The sequence below is a fragment of the Bombus vancouverensis genome, chromosome 12, assembly GCF_051014615.1.
Source record: "Bombus vancouverensis nearcticus chromosome 12, iyBomVanc1_principal, whole genome shotgun sequence".
In the NCBI taxonomy this organism is placed as follows: domain Eukaryota; kingdom Metazoa; phylum Arthropoda; class Insecta; order Hymenoptera; family Apidae; genus Bombus; species Bombus vancouverensis.
Genome location: NC_134922.1, coordinates 10281809 through 10297035, shown reverse-complemented (window position 1 = coordinate 10297035; position 15227 = coordinate 10281809). Strand labels below are relative to the sequence as shown.

The 15227-nt window shown below is 38.5% G+C and overlaps 1 protein-coding gene across 4 annotated transcripts in view; it reads right to left on the bottom strand.

Moving 5' to 3' along the window:
* Positions 1-15227, bottom strand: part of sei (potassium voltage-gated channel seizure) — a 145811-nt gene that overhangs the window by 70565 nt on the left and 60019 nt on the right. For 3 of the 4 annotated variants that reach the window (XM_033331511.2, XM_033331515.2, XM_033331517.2), the window contains exons 5-9: positions 8678-8864; positions 5755-5923; positions 3273-3341; positions 875-996; positions 404-484 (exon numbers count right to left, since the gene is read on the bottom strand). In XM_033331511.2, the coding sequence (XP_033187402.1) occupies positions 404-484; positions 875-996; positions 3273-3341; positions 5755-5923; positions 8678-8864 (628 nt within the window). The remainder of the gene's footprint in view (positions 1-403; positions 485-874; positions 997-3272; positions 3342-5754; positions 5924-8677; positions 8865-15227) is intronic. The other variant, XM_033331514.2, reaches the window with a different exon arrangement.

The window sequence follows — 15227 nt, the reverse complement described above, 5'->3', positions numbered from 1 at the left end:
AATTAAAAGTTTCGCCAGCAAACAATGGACGTACCTATCTCCTAGTGTCTGTTCCGAATGAAAAAGTCCTAGACAAAGGACATGGAAGAAAGAAACGACCAAGAAAATTCCGCTTGTCCCTGAGATCAGAACATATCCTGAGAGAAACTTTGATGACGTGACTCTATTTGAAGTCGAAAGCATCACGCGAGAATGTTCCCTTCTCGCCAAAGTTCCAAGGCGAGGATTGCGGTTCGCATATAAATTCGCAGTACCTTCAAGCTGACTTTTATCCAACTTTCCTATAAGCCTTCCTATAAGCCGTGATATCGTATGTGGCTTTATCGGTTTCCAACTCGTGCGACCAGCTGATGATCAAGAGACATAGAAAACCCACAGGAATTCGCGGCGAAACGTGGCTTACCTGGGCTACCTTTTCCCCCATGTTCGACGTGTGCATGGCTCCTTGGAAGTATTTCGCAGATCCATTGTCCTGCAAGGAAAACTGGAACACGAAATATGGGGGTTGAGATTGAAAATTGTATTTTTGTATTTACTTCAAAAGCGTTATTGGTTTTTAACTTTTGAAGACCATCGCGAGTAAAATTTCACTCTATGTAAATTTTGCCTTAATATTATCCATCTGTGATAACATCATCGAAATTTTTATTATTGTTTTTTATCATTTGAAGACTGCAGAGAGAGAGAGAGAGAGAGAGAGAGAGAAATATTTCCTACGTTTCACAGAGGAGAGGTTTTAAAATTCAGTACATTGTCAATCGATCTGAAATTGTCTTTTGGAATTATCACAGTTGCCTTTTTTTTGTTTTAAAGCTGAACATGGTCTTCAAAAGTTAATTGAAAAATTAAGAGAGTGATCAAATGATTTACTCACTTTGTGTTTGATGGAATCGGGTCCTATCTGGCTGAGGGATGGCGACTTCCGGTCTTTGGTCCGCCATTTTTGCAAGTCACTTTCGGACGCAACACCAGGAAAGATTTTCGAATGTTTAGTTGCTAGAAACACAAATTCACGCGTCAGACGTTGCAACTCATTTCGGTCTACTTCATATTCATTATCCTATTGTATCGTTACAAAACTATACGTGTGAAATACAGGCTCGATTAAATCAAAACTATCCAACGTGTCTCGTAAACTTATTGATAACGTGACAAATCTGGCGTACTAACGTATATTCGCGCGATTAATTTGCCAAACTTCGGTGCACAATACACTTTCTTCTGTTTTATAAAAGCTTTCGAGGCGCAGAAAATAAAGTAAAAGGAAAAATAATAGAAAAATCGATCGATTTGAACGTCAATGAAACGAACTATACACAGAGGGAGAGAGAGCCAGAGAGAGAGAGAGAGAGAGAGAGAAAGAGAGAGAGAAGGAGAGCGAGATCTGAAGGAAAGAAATATGGCGTGAATTGAACTCGCTGATCGATGCACGATGTTTCGTCTGAGCAAGTCTGTTACAAACACCAATTACAACCACACGCACTAAATCTAATTGTAAAATATAAAAATACGTGATGTACGGATGCACACAGAGATAATTTCGAAAATCGACGACTATTTTACAAAAATAACGATTCCAACAAATGGTTCAATACAAGATGTGGACTAAAAGAAGAAAATGATGGCCAATGTAGAGTTCACAGTGGCTCATGATAGCATTCGTTTTATACGAAATATTTCCAAGTTTCATTTGTACTGTAATGAGACCCGATTATCATGAAACAAATCTGAGGATGTACATGAAAACTGTTAGATATACAGTGCAAGTATATAAGTTAGTAGGAATCACAGAACTATTTAAACAATCAATTATTCATAATTATTAATATACCTCAATATTCAGAAGGAGCATCTTTGATTCCAAATCGTACCAATATGATTAACGATAGTCGTGTCTCGTTGCAATGCTAATGAAATTTCAAACTGTTTTATATAACACTCGATACATGCATTAAAGTCTTCTGTGATAATTATTCGACTGCTTCGATGAGCCACCGTATGTACTGTGTAGGTAGGAAAAGAAAAAAGAAAAGATGAAAAAACCAACCAACGATAGAACCGAGCCTATATCTCGATCTAAAAGCGGTTAAGACAGTGTGTTCGTTAACGGGTTAGTCAATTCGCACTAGAAGCTGCATACCTGTGAAAAAAAGATCGTTTAAATGTTTGTAAAAGACCGTGTAATTATTTTTAAAGATGACAATGCGATAATTGCTACGCTCAAATATTATGTATATTTATTTATAACATTTGTATATATATATATGTAATATAGATATACACAGAAGATAAGGAAAGTATGGGTATCGTATTCTGTTGATGATTTTTACAATGAATATCGTGGTGATTTGTTGTTTATTTTCGGATATGCTCTCCTAGACCGTTTCCACAAATATCTAGAGAAACTCTCCCCGGAAAGAGATTAAACGATTATTTTGTAATGAATGAGAAGAAACGAGAAGGGATATGAAGCCGTGTGTAGAGAAAATAATTCAGCCAATTGTCTTGCTCCATCGCGAACAAGTAAGCGTTAAACTAACAAAGTTCGTCTCCCATGCTTCGGTCAGCCTTGCGTACTCGATAGATTCTCCCGACAGTCCCGTTCTCGACACAGGGATTTATCTGGACCAACAGTATTTCCAGGTTCACCCTCGACCGCCGACGACGACGCCTCGCCACTTTTCGTACTCGTACGGTTTTGGTGGAGCTCGTAACGAAAGACTTACGCGTCTCCATGGAACCACGCGCGTGATCCTCCGCGAGAATGATTACTTTCACGTTAGAGAGAAGCTTGTTCCAGACGAGGGTGGACTACATTCCAGGACGCGGGAGTACAAAATGGCTGACCGAGCGATGCTACGGTGCTCGTCTTGTAAATAGTAACGGCAGAAAGATACGAAAGAGAAAGAAAGACACAGAGAGACAGGAGAGGATGAAAGAAGCAGGACGAAGGATAGGAAGGTGACGCGTTTGTTAGAGAAAGAGAGAGCTTCACGGGTATACGAGACATATATATATGTATATATATAACAGAGAGAATGTAAACGAGTAGTTGAATGGTATATAGATGGTGGAGGCAGTATAAAAAATAGGCCTATGAAAGCTCAATCGGACAACGGTTACGTTATCTCTGGAAAAAGCTCATGACCAAAAAAAGAAAAAGCCGCAAGCGCTTGGTAAGTTGTAAAAGGGGTGCAAACTCGTCCGGCGCTCGGTCGGTTAAAAAGAAAAAACCAAAGGGGTAGCAGACAGGCTGCACCATCCTGTTTTACCTTCCGTGAGATTATCGACTGTCGCTGGCCGTCGTTCGAGGGTGACGTGTTCGCTCCCTCGGCCCGCTACTAAAATACGTTCACTGTGGTTTGACTTTTGGATTTTACAGTTTTCCTATTTTGTTTCGTAATCGAGGGTTTTACTTATAGTTTCGATGGCCTGATCCGGAAAAGGAGGGCCACGCGCGAGGAAATTTGGAGAAAAAACGGGAAATGATCGACGACAAACACGCGGCTCTTCCTCCGATCTTCACTCCGGGGGTAGTAACAGGGGGTTGCACTCGGTCAACAGGCGCCAACTCGCGTCGTTTTACCGAGGCACTACTCGGCCGCCGCGGATCTTTCGACTTCCGAGCTTTTCTCGATCGTTGACAGATAGCGAAGTGGCGTCAATCCAACCTTTCTTTCATTTTTTATTACAATTTTAGGGTGATTTAAAGCGAACTATGTATATAATAGAGAATTTATTGATAATATTGTCTAAATTTTAAGATATCTCGTTATCATATTGACTTACGGTCGCATAAGTATTTGTCCATTTACCACGCTCGAGTTTTTCAACATATTATGATGTCTCGATCGATTCGTTGTTCTTGTATAACAATTACTGATTCATAGAAATGTTATCTTCTTCTATATCGATAAAGAGTAACTTCTGTGCTTTTGATTTTAATTTTATGAACATATAATGGCTTCAAAAATTATATTCGTGCATCAAAAATATTAAATTTTGTATCCTTTAGTAGCGCTTCCATATGACTACACAAATTTGACATTATGAGAATGGAACATAGAGAGAAGTGAAAAAAAGCATCATTGGCAAATAAAATTATATACAAATACTTTTGTAGTCATTACATGTATATGCTGTTCATCAATTTGCCTGTATGTTAATGTAGTGTTAATTGGATGAATACTTATGGCCTACTCATGTCATAAAGTTTGAAATTTCACATTTAATATTATTTTGTCCAGACATAATCAATTATGAAGCACGGATAATGTAGGGACTATAAATTCTTGTAAGGAAGCATCGTGACGAACGGGAGCGATAATTCCGTCACGTGAAAGCTTCGGCTCGCAAACGGAGAGACACGCGCGGCCACTATCTGTCAACATTCGCGACACGAAACATCGCATGCGGCAGTATTATGTTCTACATCGTTAATTGCAATTTCGCCGCAATAGCTACGCGTACATCCGCATTCGAGGCGTTTAAACCATAGACAGGCTCGGTGGAAACTTTGATCTGTTGCCAAAGCGAAAAGACGAGCCGAAATAATGGACAGTAGCTCACGAAGGTATCGGAACACTTTTATCACAAAAAATTTTCATGTTCATGTTATATGTGTTACATGAGACATTTTGAAATTTTATTAGCTCCGTAATGAGATAAGACTATCATGCTCGTATTGGTAATATTTGAAACCAATTTGAAAACGTACATAGAAATTACAAGATACTTATTGGAAAGATAATTATTATTGCATTATCGCGCAATTTAATAAAAAAATAAATATACAGCGTACGTGGTCATTTTAAACATATAATAAGTGTTAAGCATGAATATTGCATATCCCATTGAAAATTGAGGCCTCTCAATAAATATTTTTGCGGGATTTTTGTATTTATGAGAAATAACAAAATTTTTAAATACACAAAACGAATACATAAAACGTACATAATCCGCGAAAATATGTATGATATTCGAGGTACAATATTTTTAATAATATCTAGTGGGTAAAATAAATATTAGCTGCGATCCTATTTCTTTAACATTATTCATAGAAATATGAATTGACATAAATATCCACAGTATACCTACTAATATAATAGGTAATTAATAATAATAGATAATTAATCGTTTAAATACTTTCATGACCTCTGCAAGATATATACTCCCAGGAAATAACTCGTAACTTCTATACTTATTTTAAAATTCACCAATACGATTATGATAGTTACAATAAATCTTACAATGCAGAAGGCAAATATTCTCCATTTACACTTACGTGCATTCATGGGAACTTAGCCCTGTTTATCATCGTCATGTATATTAATAAAGGTGACATATAGGTATACAAGAATGTTTCATATAATACACGTATAATATATTCATAAAAGAATTCTGTGAGTGTTCGAATATTTTCATGAATAACTGTACGCTCTCGACGATTCGTCGAGACTTTCGTCGCACGATCTACTCGTTCCATATTACAACGAGCGTCGAGATCGTGGTTGGAAAGCAAAGTCGGTGTCGCTTCTCTTCCGTTCGCAGAACGATAGGGTAACACTATGGAGCGAATGCAACACCTAGAGAAATATTCTGATCGGCTGTCGAGAAAAGGAAGCCGCCGTTCCACAGAAAAAGCTCGAGCTGATACGTCAAGAGGCAACCCACGAAATACCGAGAAAAAAAAAGATACGAAAAACAGAAGGAGCGAACGAGCAACCGGAGGAAATCGGACGTGTGGTTACTTACAAACGCTGCAGGTGAGGCTGCGACACGGCGCCCTCGTCGTTTCCGGTTTCACCGCCCTCCTCGAGATCGCGTCCAAACTGGCTGCGTGCGACACGCTTCGAGAAGGTCCCTCGGCGCCTCCAGCCGACGAGAAGTTCGCCCCCTCCCAAATTCCGGATTTTTGGGATACCTGAAAATACCAATAACAGTCCGTACAAAATTGTATATTTAATGTTCTAAGTCTGTAACTTTTGAATTAATGAAACAAATTGTATTCGTTAAGTGCCTTCATAGTGGAGATAATTAATTAATAATTTAAAGACATTTACGGACATAATTCCGTTATTACGTTAAATGCTGTGATATTTCATACTTCACAAGTTTGACTTTATCTGTGCCAGAAACCAAAATTGAGTTTTAAGATGTTGGAACTTGGCTCGAACGACTTAACTGATAATTAATTAACTGACTCAAGTAACCCTATCTTGCTACACTATTGCATATGACGTTGCGTATTCTTGCAAGAGCTGAAAATACAAATAACGTTGTATTACAAGTCTGAATCTTGTGCAGCTACTACCGAGTCCAAGCTATGTACCCTTGACTCGGACTTCCGTTTCACGTGACAGCCGGCTGGAATATCGTTAGCATCGCGTACACTCCTGCGACACGATCGATACCGGACGTGTTTTGAAGCGGGTGCACGCGATCAGGCTGAATTTACCCAGGGTTCGGCGAGGGGCTGGGGCTGAGGGCACTTCGGGGTTGAGGGCATGGTTTAAGGCTAAGGCTCGTTCACGATGGCGGAAGATATTGAGGGAAGCGATGCCGGAACATTGTTATAAATGATGCGGATTCTTTCAATCTGTACACGAAACAAAATGTAGCGAGCTCTGCCTGTGATGTATATAAACATGAATAACATAATATTTTTCTAGGAATTCCTTCGTCATGAAGTTTTTGTAGTTTATCACCGAGAAAACTGTTTGACATAGGATCCTAGTTTGGAATTATGAAACGTATAAATGTCGATCGACTTAAAATAAAGTTAACGAAGATCGGAGAAGAAGATGGTGTAACAATAACGAAATGTAAAAGTAATACATAGGGAATGTTGTTGGCGAAATCAGAGATTGGATTTTTATCCACGTACGAAACAATATATCTTGTGTTTTATCAGAAATGGATATGCATATTATATCATTTTCCTAGAAAATTCATTATTACGGAGTTCTTCTACTTCACCACAAAAGAAACTATTACTTTAAGCGTTATTTTACTTGGGAATTTGCTTTTTGCATAAAACTCGATCGACTTAATAACGATCGAGAAAAAGGATCGTTCAAGGGTTACGATACTACGTAGCAACTTAGTCTTAAATTACAAAATACAAATAAGCACGATCAGTGTAAGCTGGCGTTAACAAAAATTGAAGGAGAAAACGATGCAAGGATAATGAAGTACAAAAGTAATGTACTGGAAGTTGGGAAGCTCAGGGACTGAATTACAATTCATAAATGAAACAAAATATCGCAGGTTTTACCATCAAGCGTTTAGATTAACTATGCACGTAACACGATTTTCCTAGAGATTTCTTTCCCAACAATTTCCCCGTCGTTCTTCTACTGTGTGTCATCAAAAACTGTAGTTTACTTTTAAATTATGAAATTCATGAATATTTGGAACAAAGTGTTAAGAAAAATTCGAATATTTAAATTAAGGGGATGATTTAAGGATGATGGGATGTAAAAATAATGTGGAAGAAGTGTCGTTGACGAGTCTCTAAAATTCGAGGATGCTCGTGGGAATGGACAATATTCCCGATATGTTCCGGTGATTCAGTTAACTCGGTTCGATGGCGCGACCAACGTCCATTACCTCCGACCATCCGGGGGATGCTTGTGAAATTGAAATGGATGGAAGGAGTAGGCGCGATGGGTGGTTTCGTCCCTGATGCTTCGAATGACACTACACGCGCACCAATTGTATGACTTACAAGAGTGGGGGAAGGGGTGGCGTGAATGGCCTGGCAGCAATTTCGATGAAACTTTATAGACTTGAAGAACAGCCAAAAATAGTAGAATATTTTTTATTTGCGGCAACTCAAATTCAAGGGATGAAATAACCGTCCAAAGTTCGGACCCTTAAGAGCTAACTCGGGAACAGTTACAGATAGAAAAAAAGTTCTGTTAATGTTGTAGAGACTCCTTCGCTCAGACATCTTCAGCTGGACTCCTTCAATCAGACTGAGGATAAGGATTTAGGTGAAGGTTCAGATGGAAGTTTGGGAGAAGGTTTAGACGGAGAGTTAGATGGAGGTTTAGATTTAGATGGAGGTTTAGGCGAATGTTAGACCGACATGATTTTTTTATACATTTTTAAAAATTATTTGTTCACTCTATTTTCTTCTAACGTGTTAAAAAGCATTTAATTTTCGTTAACAAAATTATTTTCCATATGTAACCGTTTGTGAGCTAGCTTTAAGGGGGCTAATTCTGGAGGGTGATTTCACTCTTTAAACGTGAATTATCGCAGTTAAAAGAGATATGGATCTGCTACTACTACTACTGGCTGTTCTTCAAACCTACAAAGCTTCATCCAAAAGAGCCGGACCGTTCGCGACCTTCCTGGCAAGGTATGCGCCTATTAGGCCGACCTTTGCATGGTGCTATACCTTGCATTTCGTGTTGCATGAGGCGGCAAGCGGTTCGTTTTTACACGTGCCTTGGAATCTGTCGTGCTTTTGACTTCGTTTCCTAGATATTGTTATTCTCTCATTCCAGCAGTATCTTATTTTTATATATATTAATGCACGTATATGCATGAAACTTGGTTACTGTCGTAAATAGAAAAAAAGCCATGATTTTGAAAATTTCAAATAAGAAACTCTGCGTTCCTTTTTTGGTTTTTGCGGGTATTCCTAAGGATTTTTTTCTTTACTTACATCGCTGACCCCTTCGGGACTGGCAATCGGCGCGGTTGTGCTGGGCTGTGCAACGTTTGCGGTTGCTGCAGACGTTGCACCACCATTGTTGCTCCCAGTTGGCGGGGGTGGAAGAGCAGGCGGGGGTGTGCCAGTCCTCCCGGGACCCCAAGATTCCATCATTGTAGGTGAACCACATGTTAGTGGGCTGCGAAATATAGAGGATAGTTCCATTAGATGAATAGCGCACGTTGAACTCGATCGACCATTAAGAGATACTAAAAATATTTTTTCCAAAAAGAATATTTCCTGCCGCTTCAACCGATGCAACAATTATCAAAGACATACAGTTGCTTACGAGAGCATTTGTACATCCATCGTAGAAGACATTATATATAACATTTTGAAACTTTATTGGTACTGTGATCAGAAACCATTATCATGATTATACTGGAAAGCAATCTGAGAATGTGTCTAGAACGATGCCAGAGAAATTTCAAAATATTTCATACGATAAGAGTATAAGTGTCGAAACACTTTCGTGGACCACCGTAGGAGAAAGGAAATGTTATTTCCACGAACAAAGTGAACAAAATTCCTTCGATACTTTGAAATAGAATAATTTAGGTATCCGTCCGAGCTATATCTTCCAAAGTAGATACAAGTGATATTACCCAGTGAATTCTTCGCACGTAGTTTTCAAAGTTCGATTTTCATCAAAGAAAGGAGAAGTGGGGTAGTCCGAAGTGTCCCTCGAAATTGCTAGCCTTCGAATACCAAACTATCAAGTTACAAAACGATTCTCGTTTTATACCCTTGGATTACTCTTGTAAAAAGGGAGGAATATGATCGAAATAGTCGAGCAGCTTTCTTATCCATAAATACCGACGTCATCCTATGTATTTTCTACACCTACATATTTCCGAGAAGTTCCATTAAAAGGAAATGCGATTCTGGAATCGTCTATAGAGCTGGAACAAAATGCATCCCACGTATTCCTTGACGCCCAAATCTTCTTTTTTTTAAACGACGTTAATATCTCTCTTTATCTCCCGACCAAACATTCGACTGGCCTCCTACTTCTTCGAAATCTACTTTTTAGAAGCCACGATCGTTGCTTTGCTTGCTAATATCGTCCGTAGTGCGCCTTTCCTAACAATAATCGTCGACGGAATGCAGACACATGGAATTCGTGGAATTTACGAAAATATGCTCTTACTTAAAGGATTAGATGGTCAAATTTCTTCTAATTAGAAATTAACACTTGGTCTGTTTTCTGTTATAGAGGGTGATCCACTTAACTTTATCACCTGGAATATCTGGGTTCTTTCTGATAATACTAAAAGAAATGTTTCAGGTGCAAGGATACCCTGAACATGAAAATATCGTTTCGCGTCTTTCCCTACCTTTCATACGTTAAATTTGACAAACTAGGGTCACAGAATTATATAGGAAATATTCCAGGATGACTAAATAATACATAGAAATACATCTACGTAGAAATTGGATTCATCTACCAAATATTGTATCAGACCCTCTACTTTGGATACTTTATATATCTTTGCATACTATATGCATGTTGTAAATTTTTAAAACGTTAAATTTCAGAAAAATGTATAAGCATTCGCTATATATGTATTGATATGTATTATATCATTATTTCTACCATTCTATTATCATATTATTAATTTTATTATTCCATCCTAGTATTATTGTATTAATATTTCAGTATTATTCTATAAGCTATTTCCTTCAAGATATTTTAAACTGTCTACAAAATATATCGACTGAACATTCAAAGTATTAAAGGAATTAGAATTTCCAGAAGCAGATAAGAATATCGAAACTTCCACAGTAGGATCGTCACAGCTACCAAAACTTTCCTTCGTTTGCAACGCGATAAGGACTCGAAAATTTCCCGGCAAGGACCATCCCTCCATGGAAGTGTCCAACACCTGCAACTTGCTCAACTATCCACAAACTGGGGAAACTTACGCCTACTAGTATATTTTACGCGTTGCATGAGCTGACACGGCAGTTGGAGGTTAACAAAACAAAGTGCAGTCCGTTTACGTTATAGTTCTCACATGCACAAGGGTAACGGAGTTTCCCATTGTGTATCGCGTTGCGGTTCGTCAGTTTTCGTATCGATTGGCAACGTCTGACCTAACACTGACACACTTCACTCGCCAAGTCTGACCTCTGTTCCGTATCGACCATTGCCATAATCTTAGGATTTCTACAATTTATCGCGGAACACTTTCGCCACCGGTCATTTTCGGAATTGGAAGAGGCACACACGTCACCCTTGGTGGCCATCGACTTCGATTATCGAAGTAAAACCTCGTTCTTCTTAAGGAACCGAGCTACGATAACGTTCAAACGTATCCGGACATTTTCTTAGTTTCGACAGGATGCATTTTAATTTCGATTTTACGCATAAGTCGAACAACGACGATTTCTTCGAACGATTACTTCACGATCATCGGAACTACGTCGAACAAAGTACTACAACGTCGTTAAATCGAGTTTTAAAAGGCAGTACGCGGTAATAATATCGACGCTTGTAACTTTTTAATCTGGTAGAGCTACAGTTTTATTGACAAGCTCTATATCTTCAAAATTCTTTAAATTTCTGAATTATAAATTAAATTAAGATCGCAAATTATCCTTGATTTTAGTTTTGGAATTAGATACGCGTTTTCGTCATCCTGTTGAACACTCAAATAACATTAACAACCCCAACTATGCAGATTGATAGGAATTCAGTTAAATTAACACAACAATCGAGCTAATATTATTCATTTTTTACGAATCGTGAAAGACCGATCGCTTACTTTTTTGTAAGACTTTAATCAAGAAGCAAATCTATATTCTTTAACCCTCTCACATTAGAATACATCTACTGAGCAATAAAGAAACCAGAAAATAAGAGAACTTCATTTATCATATTTTTTCAATGTTATCTTTGTTTGGTTGCATCGTTGACGTCTCAAGGAATGAAATTTCGTAGCAACCTTGATACACTACTGCTGGGAACTCTTTTCAATTTACGTCTGACTATCAAAGTCAAAACTTTCGAAAACAGTGCAGAATAAGCAGCACGTTTTTCAAGCGCGCAGCAAGTCGAAATGGATGGCGGCATTTACCAGCGAAACGTCAGCGGAACGTCTCCGATAATTGGCCATGAGAAACAGACGGTAGCTGGAGGAAACAGCGTAGCCGCGTTAACTCGGAAATCATGAAAGACTGTGTTTAATTTGTCGGAAATTCCGATCGTATGTGTAACGTGTATCGACTAGGCTAGTCCGATGTCTGGAAAAATTTCCTGCTAGCAATTGCAAGCCTCCATTCGGAGAGAAGAGATACGGATAGTGGGCTGTATCGGCGTCGTTAGAGCGGGGACAAGTTCAGGGTAGTTTCGTTTGGAACATTTCCAACCATTTCGAACGCGTAATGAGAATTTCCCTCGCGCTACTCGGAACTGTCTTTCGTTCTCTTTTCCCTTTTCCCGCTACGAAACGTCCATCCGCCTGCATATATCAAGAGAGGAAAACAAATCAACCTCCTTTTCCTGGGTAACACACCAGCGCCACACCGTCTCGCCACCGACATTTTTTGTTTATCGAGGGTTGAAAAGAGGATACGTGTAATTCCGTTTAATGAAATAGCTGTTCGTCGTGTCACGACCGTCTACCCACGTGTTAACGCAAGTGAAAAATTCTGAAAAGAACCTAGATGTACTTTGTCAAAGGTTTGTTAGGCGTTTTAGCTGTAAAAGCGTAGAGGTCTGGGTATTTTGTGAATTACTTGGCAAGAAGGCAATTTCTTTCTTGGCAATTTCTACCTTGCAGAAATTGCTTAATTCCGTTTAAAGAATCCGGATGCCCTCGCAAAGAGTTCGTCGAATTTTTTGACTTAATGGCGCACTTTCGCTATTTGTCTCGACAAAAAGCGTTTTTGTATAAGTTATTTAATCATGTTCTAGGAATGTGGATGCTCTTCACTAAAGTAGAACGAATGTTTGGATATTTTAAGAATTACTTGAGAGAAAGAGTTTGTTAAATTATTTTACAGAGTCGTTACTCTGTGAAAATTGATCATTTTTGATGGATTTTTATTAATCCACGAAGAGTCAGATTCCCGTGACGTTAAATTTGATATAGAACTTTTCGAACAAATTCATACGATTGAAGCTCATTTTTTCGAAGCTGCAGCTGTGAAAGAAAATTTCACAAATTCGTGCAATATGTCTTTCACGTCGTTACTTCTACTTGTAGGTTGTGTAACACTACGAAATTTCAGGAAATTGAAGTATTTTTTGTATTACAATAAACTGTCCTCTTTTGAATCGCGAAAATCCTTTTTATACATCTCCCTGACTGGTGTAATGATTTTCTACGAGGTATCCATTATTCTAATAATATCTTTTACCTTGACAAAACAATATATACAGCTATTTTGTTTGCACACGTTACATATTATTTCATTGGTCGAGCCTTAATGAATCAATAAATCAATAAATTTCGATAATCAGTATATTGTATGTACATTGTACATAATCTTTATGAAATTCGAAAAAACGGATAAAAGGAAATTTCTTTGGACAGAAAGAATGGTAGCAACGTTCCTTTCATTTCATATTCTTTTGATCCTTTCAAAGTTCCCAATACCCTTGCTTTATGCAAAGGACTGAATTTCCTCGCCACGTCGGAGCCGCGATCGAAATCGCGTTAAAAACACGGTGAATTTTGTCGACGTTTACTGCGACCAGGCAACCCTGACATCGATTCCTCGGTCGCCGTGTTGACAGAGTGATTTCGTAATACAAATAGATCCACATAATGGACTACCGCTTTTTTTTCTTCGCCTCTCCCCTTTCAACCCCGAGTCGTAGCTGGCCGCGCTCTCTTTTCATCGGCGCAACTTTACCTTGCGGCGTTTGCACGCTATTGTTGGGTGGGTTCAAGGAATTTACATGTCTAAAATGTGGTAAATTGCTGTCGTGTACATATTTGCATGGGTCCCTGCTTCAATATGATTCATTATAGTGCGTGGCACGTGCATCTCCGTTTGACAAACTCTGTACCGTTAATTCGCCGTTAATTCACTGTTAATTCGAGGAAATCACGATTGAGGATCATCGTCCATACCGTGAGATCGATACGCGTTTACGCTATTGAGCAACGTGTTTACACTATTACATTTACGTAATAACATTTGTGTTATTAACGCACATGATGCGTCCATTTAATTATTTAAGTGACGTATAAAATGACACAGAAAAATAAAGAAAACATTTTTAAGATAAAAACATTTTCTGCGATAAATAGTGTAACTTCAATAACGACTTGTTGTGTTTTATTTAATAATCCGATTTCCAGTGTCCACAATGATTCTTATCAATACTCGAACATCTGCGTCCGGATAAATCTCGAATTTTCAAGAAAATCAAAGAGACATTTTGCTCGAAGGTTAAACATCGTTCTGTTATATAATTTCCCTTCTTTTGCCCTCTGTTCTTTAATCGTATTTCGTGGATCACTGCAGTGTGAGTTGAATATTCGTTTTAATCAGCCGTAGCCAATTTACAGGGAAGAATGGTTAATGAATTACAAGTTTTTCACGTCTCCGCATGCCGCACCCTATCCATCCTATTATAGCACGCTAATACGTTGAAAGAGTTCCCAAGGGCCAACGCAAAATCACATTTGCATGTGCGTCGTTCAAACGCGATTCGCGTTTTCGCACCTATTCCCTGCAAAGAGTCGCAAATTCTTTATGAATTCAAAACTACGAACCTCGACACTAATTCAATAGCGTTTTGAATAATTAATGATTCAATTGTTCTCGCGTTCTCTAATGGATTTTATTTCTTTTTTCTCTCTCCCACTTTTCTTTCTTTTTTCTTTCTTTAATTCGAAAAACGTGAGATAGAAAAGTCACAGAGCTCGACCTCCTACTTTTACATCTCCTGTTTTACCGCTGCTTAAAATTTCGTTGATTTTTTCAATTCGTATTTCGAGACTTTCCTCTTGTGTACGCGACGAATCGTGTTCAGTCGATAAAATTGCTTTGACCCAGCAAATACTCTTTCGCAATTTCTTGTTAATCGCAGACCGAATAGAACGCTTTTGCTGTTTAGAAATCGACGAGTGCGTGCGAACACGCGAAGGCCTCTCTGAAAACAACCATAATGCGGCTCGATAGGAAACTAGCACGTTCCGTTTAGCAGCGAATTATTGTCGTTCTTGTTCTCGAATTTTAGGATAACTCGTAATTGAAATATCACGCATCGTCGTCAAGTTACACTTGCGGGCCTGTTATCCGGAGACCTTGTGCGTATGATCCGCAATACAGTAATTGATACAACACTAATTTTCAATTATCTGCGTAAGTAATCGTCAGTTAGCATATTTGCAACTCTGAATTAGTCTTTGTACTGTAAAGTGGCGTGGGTAGCTTTCTCGGAAAATGTATAAATGTAATTTGGAAAAATTCTTACATCAAATAAGACAATTCTATTATGGGCCATTACGACGAGCAACTTCAGCAACGAAGGAATCTTCTA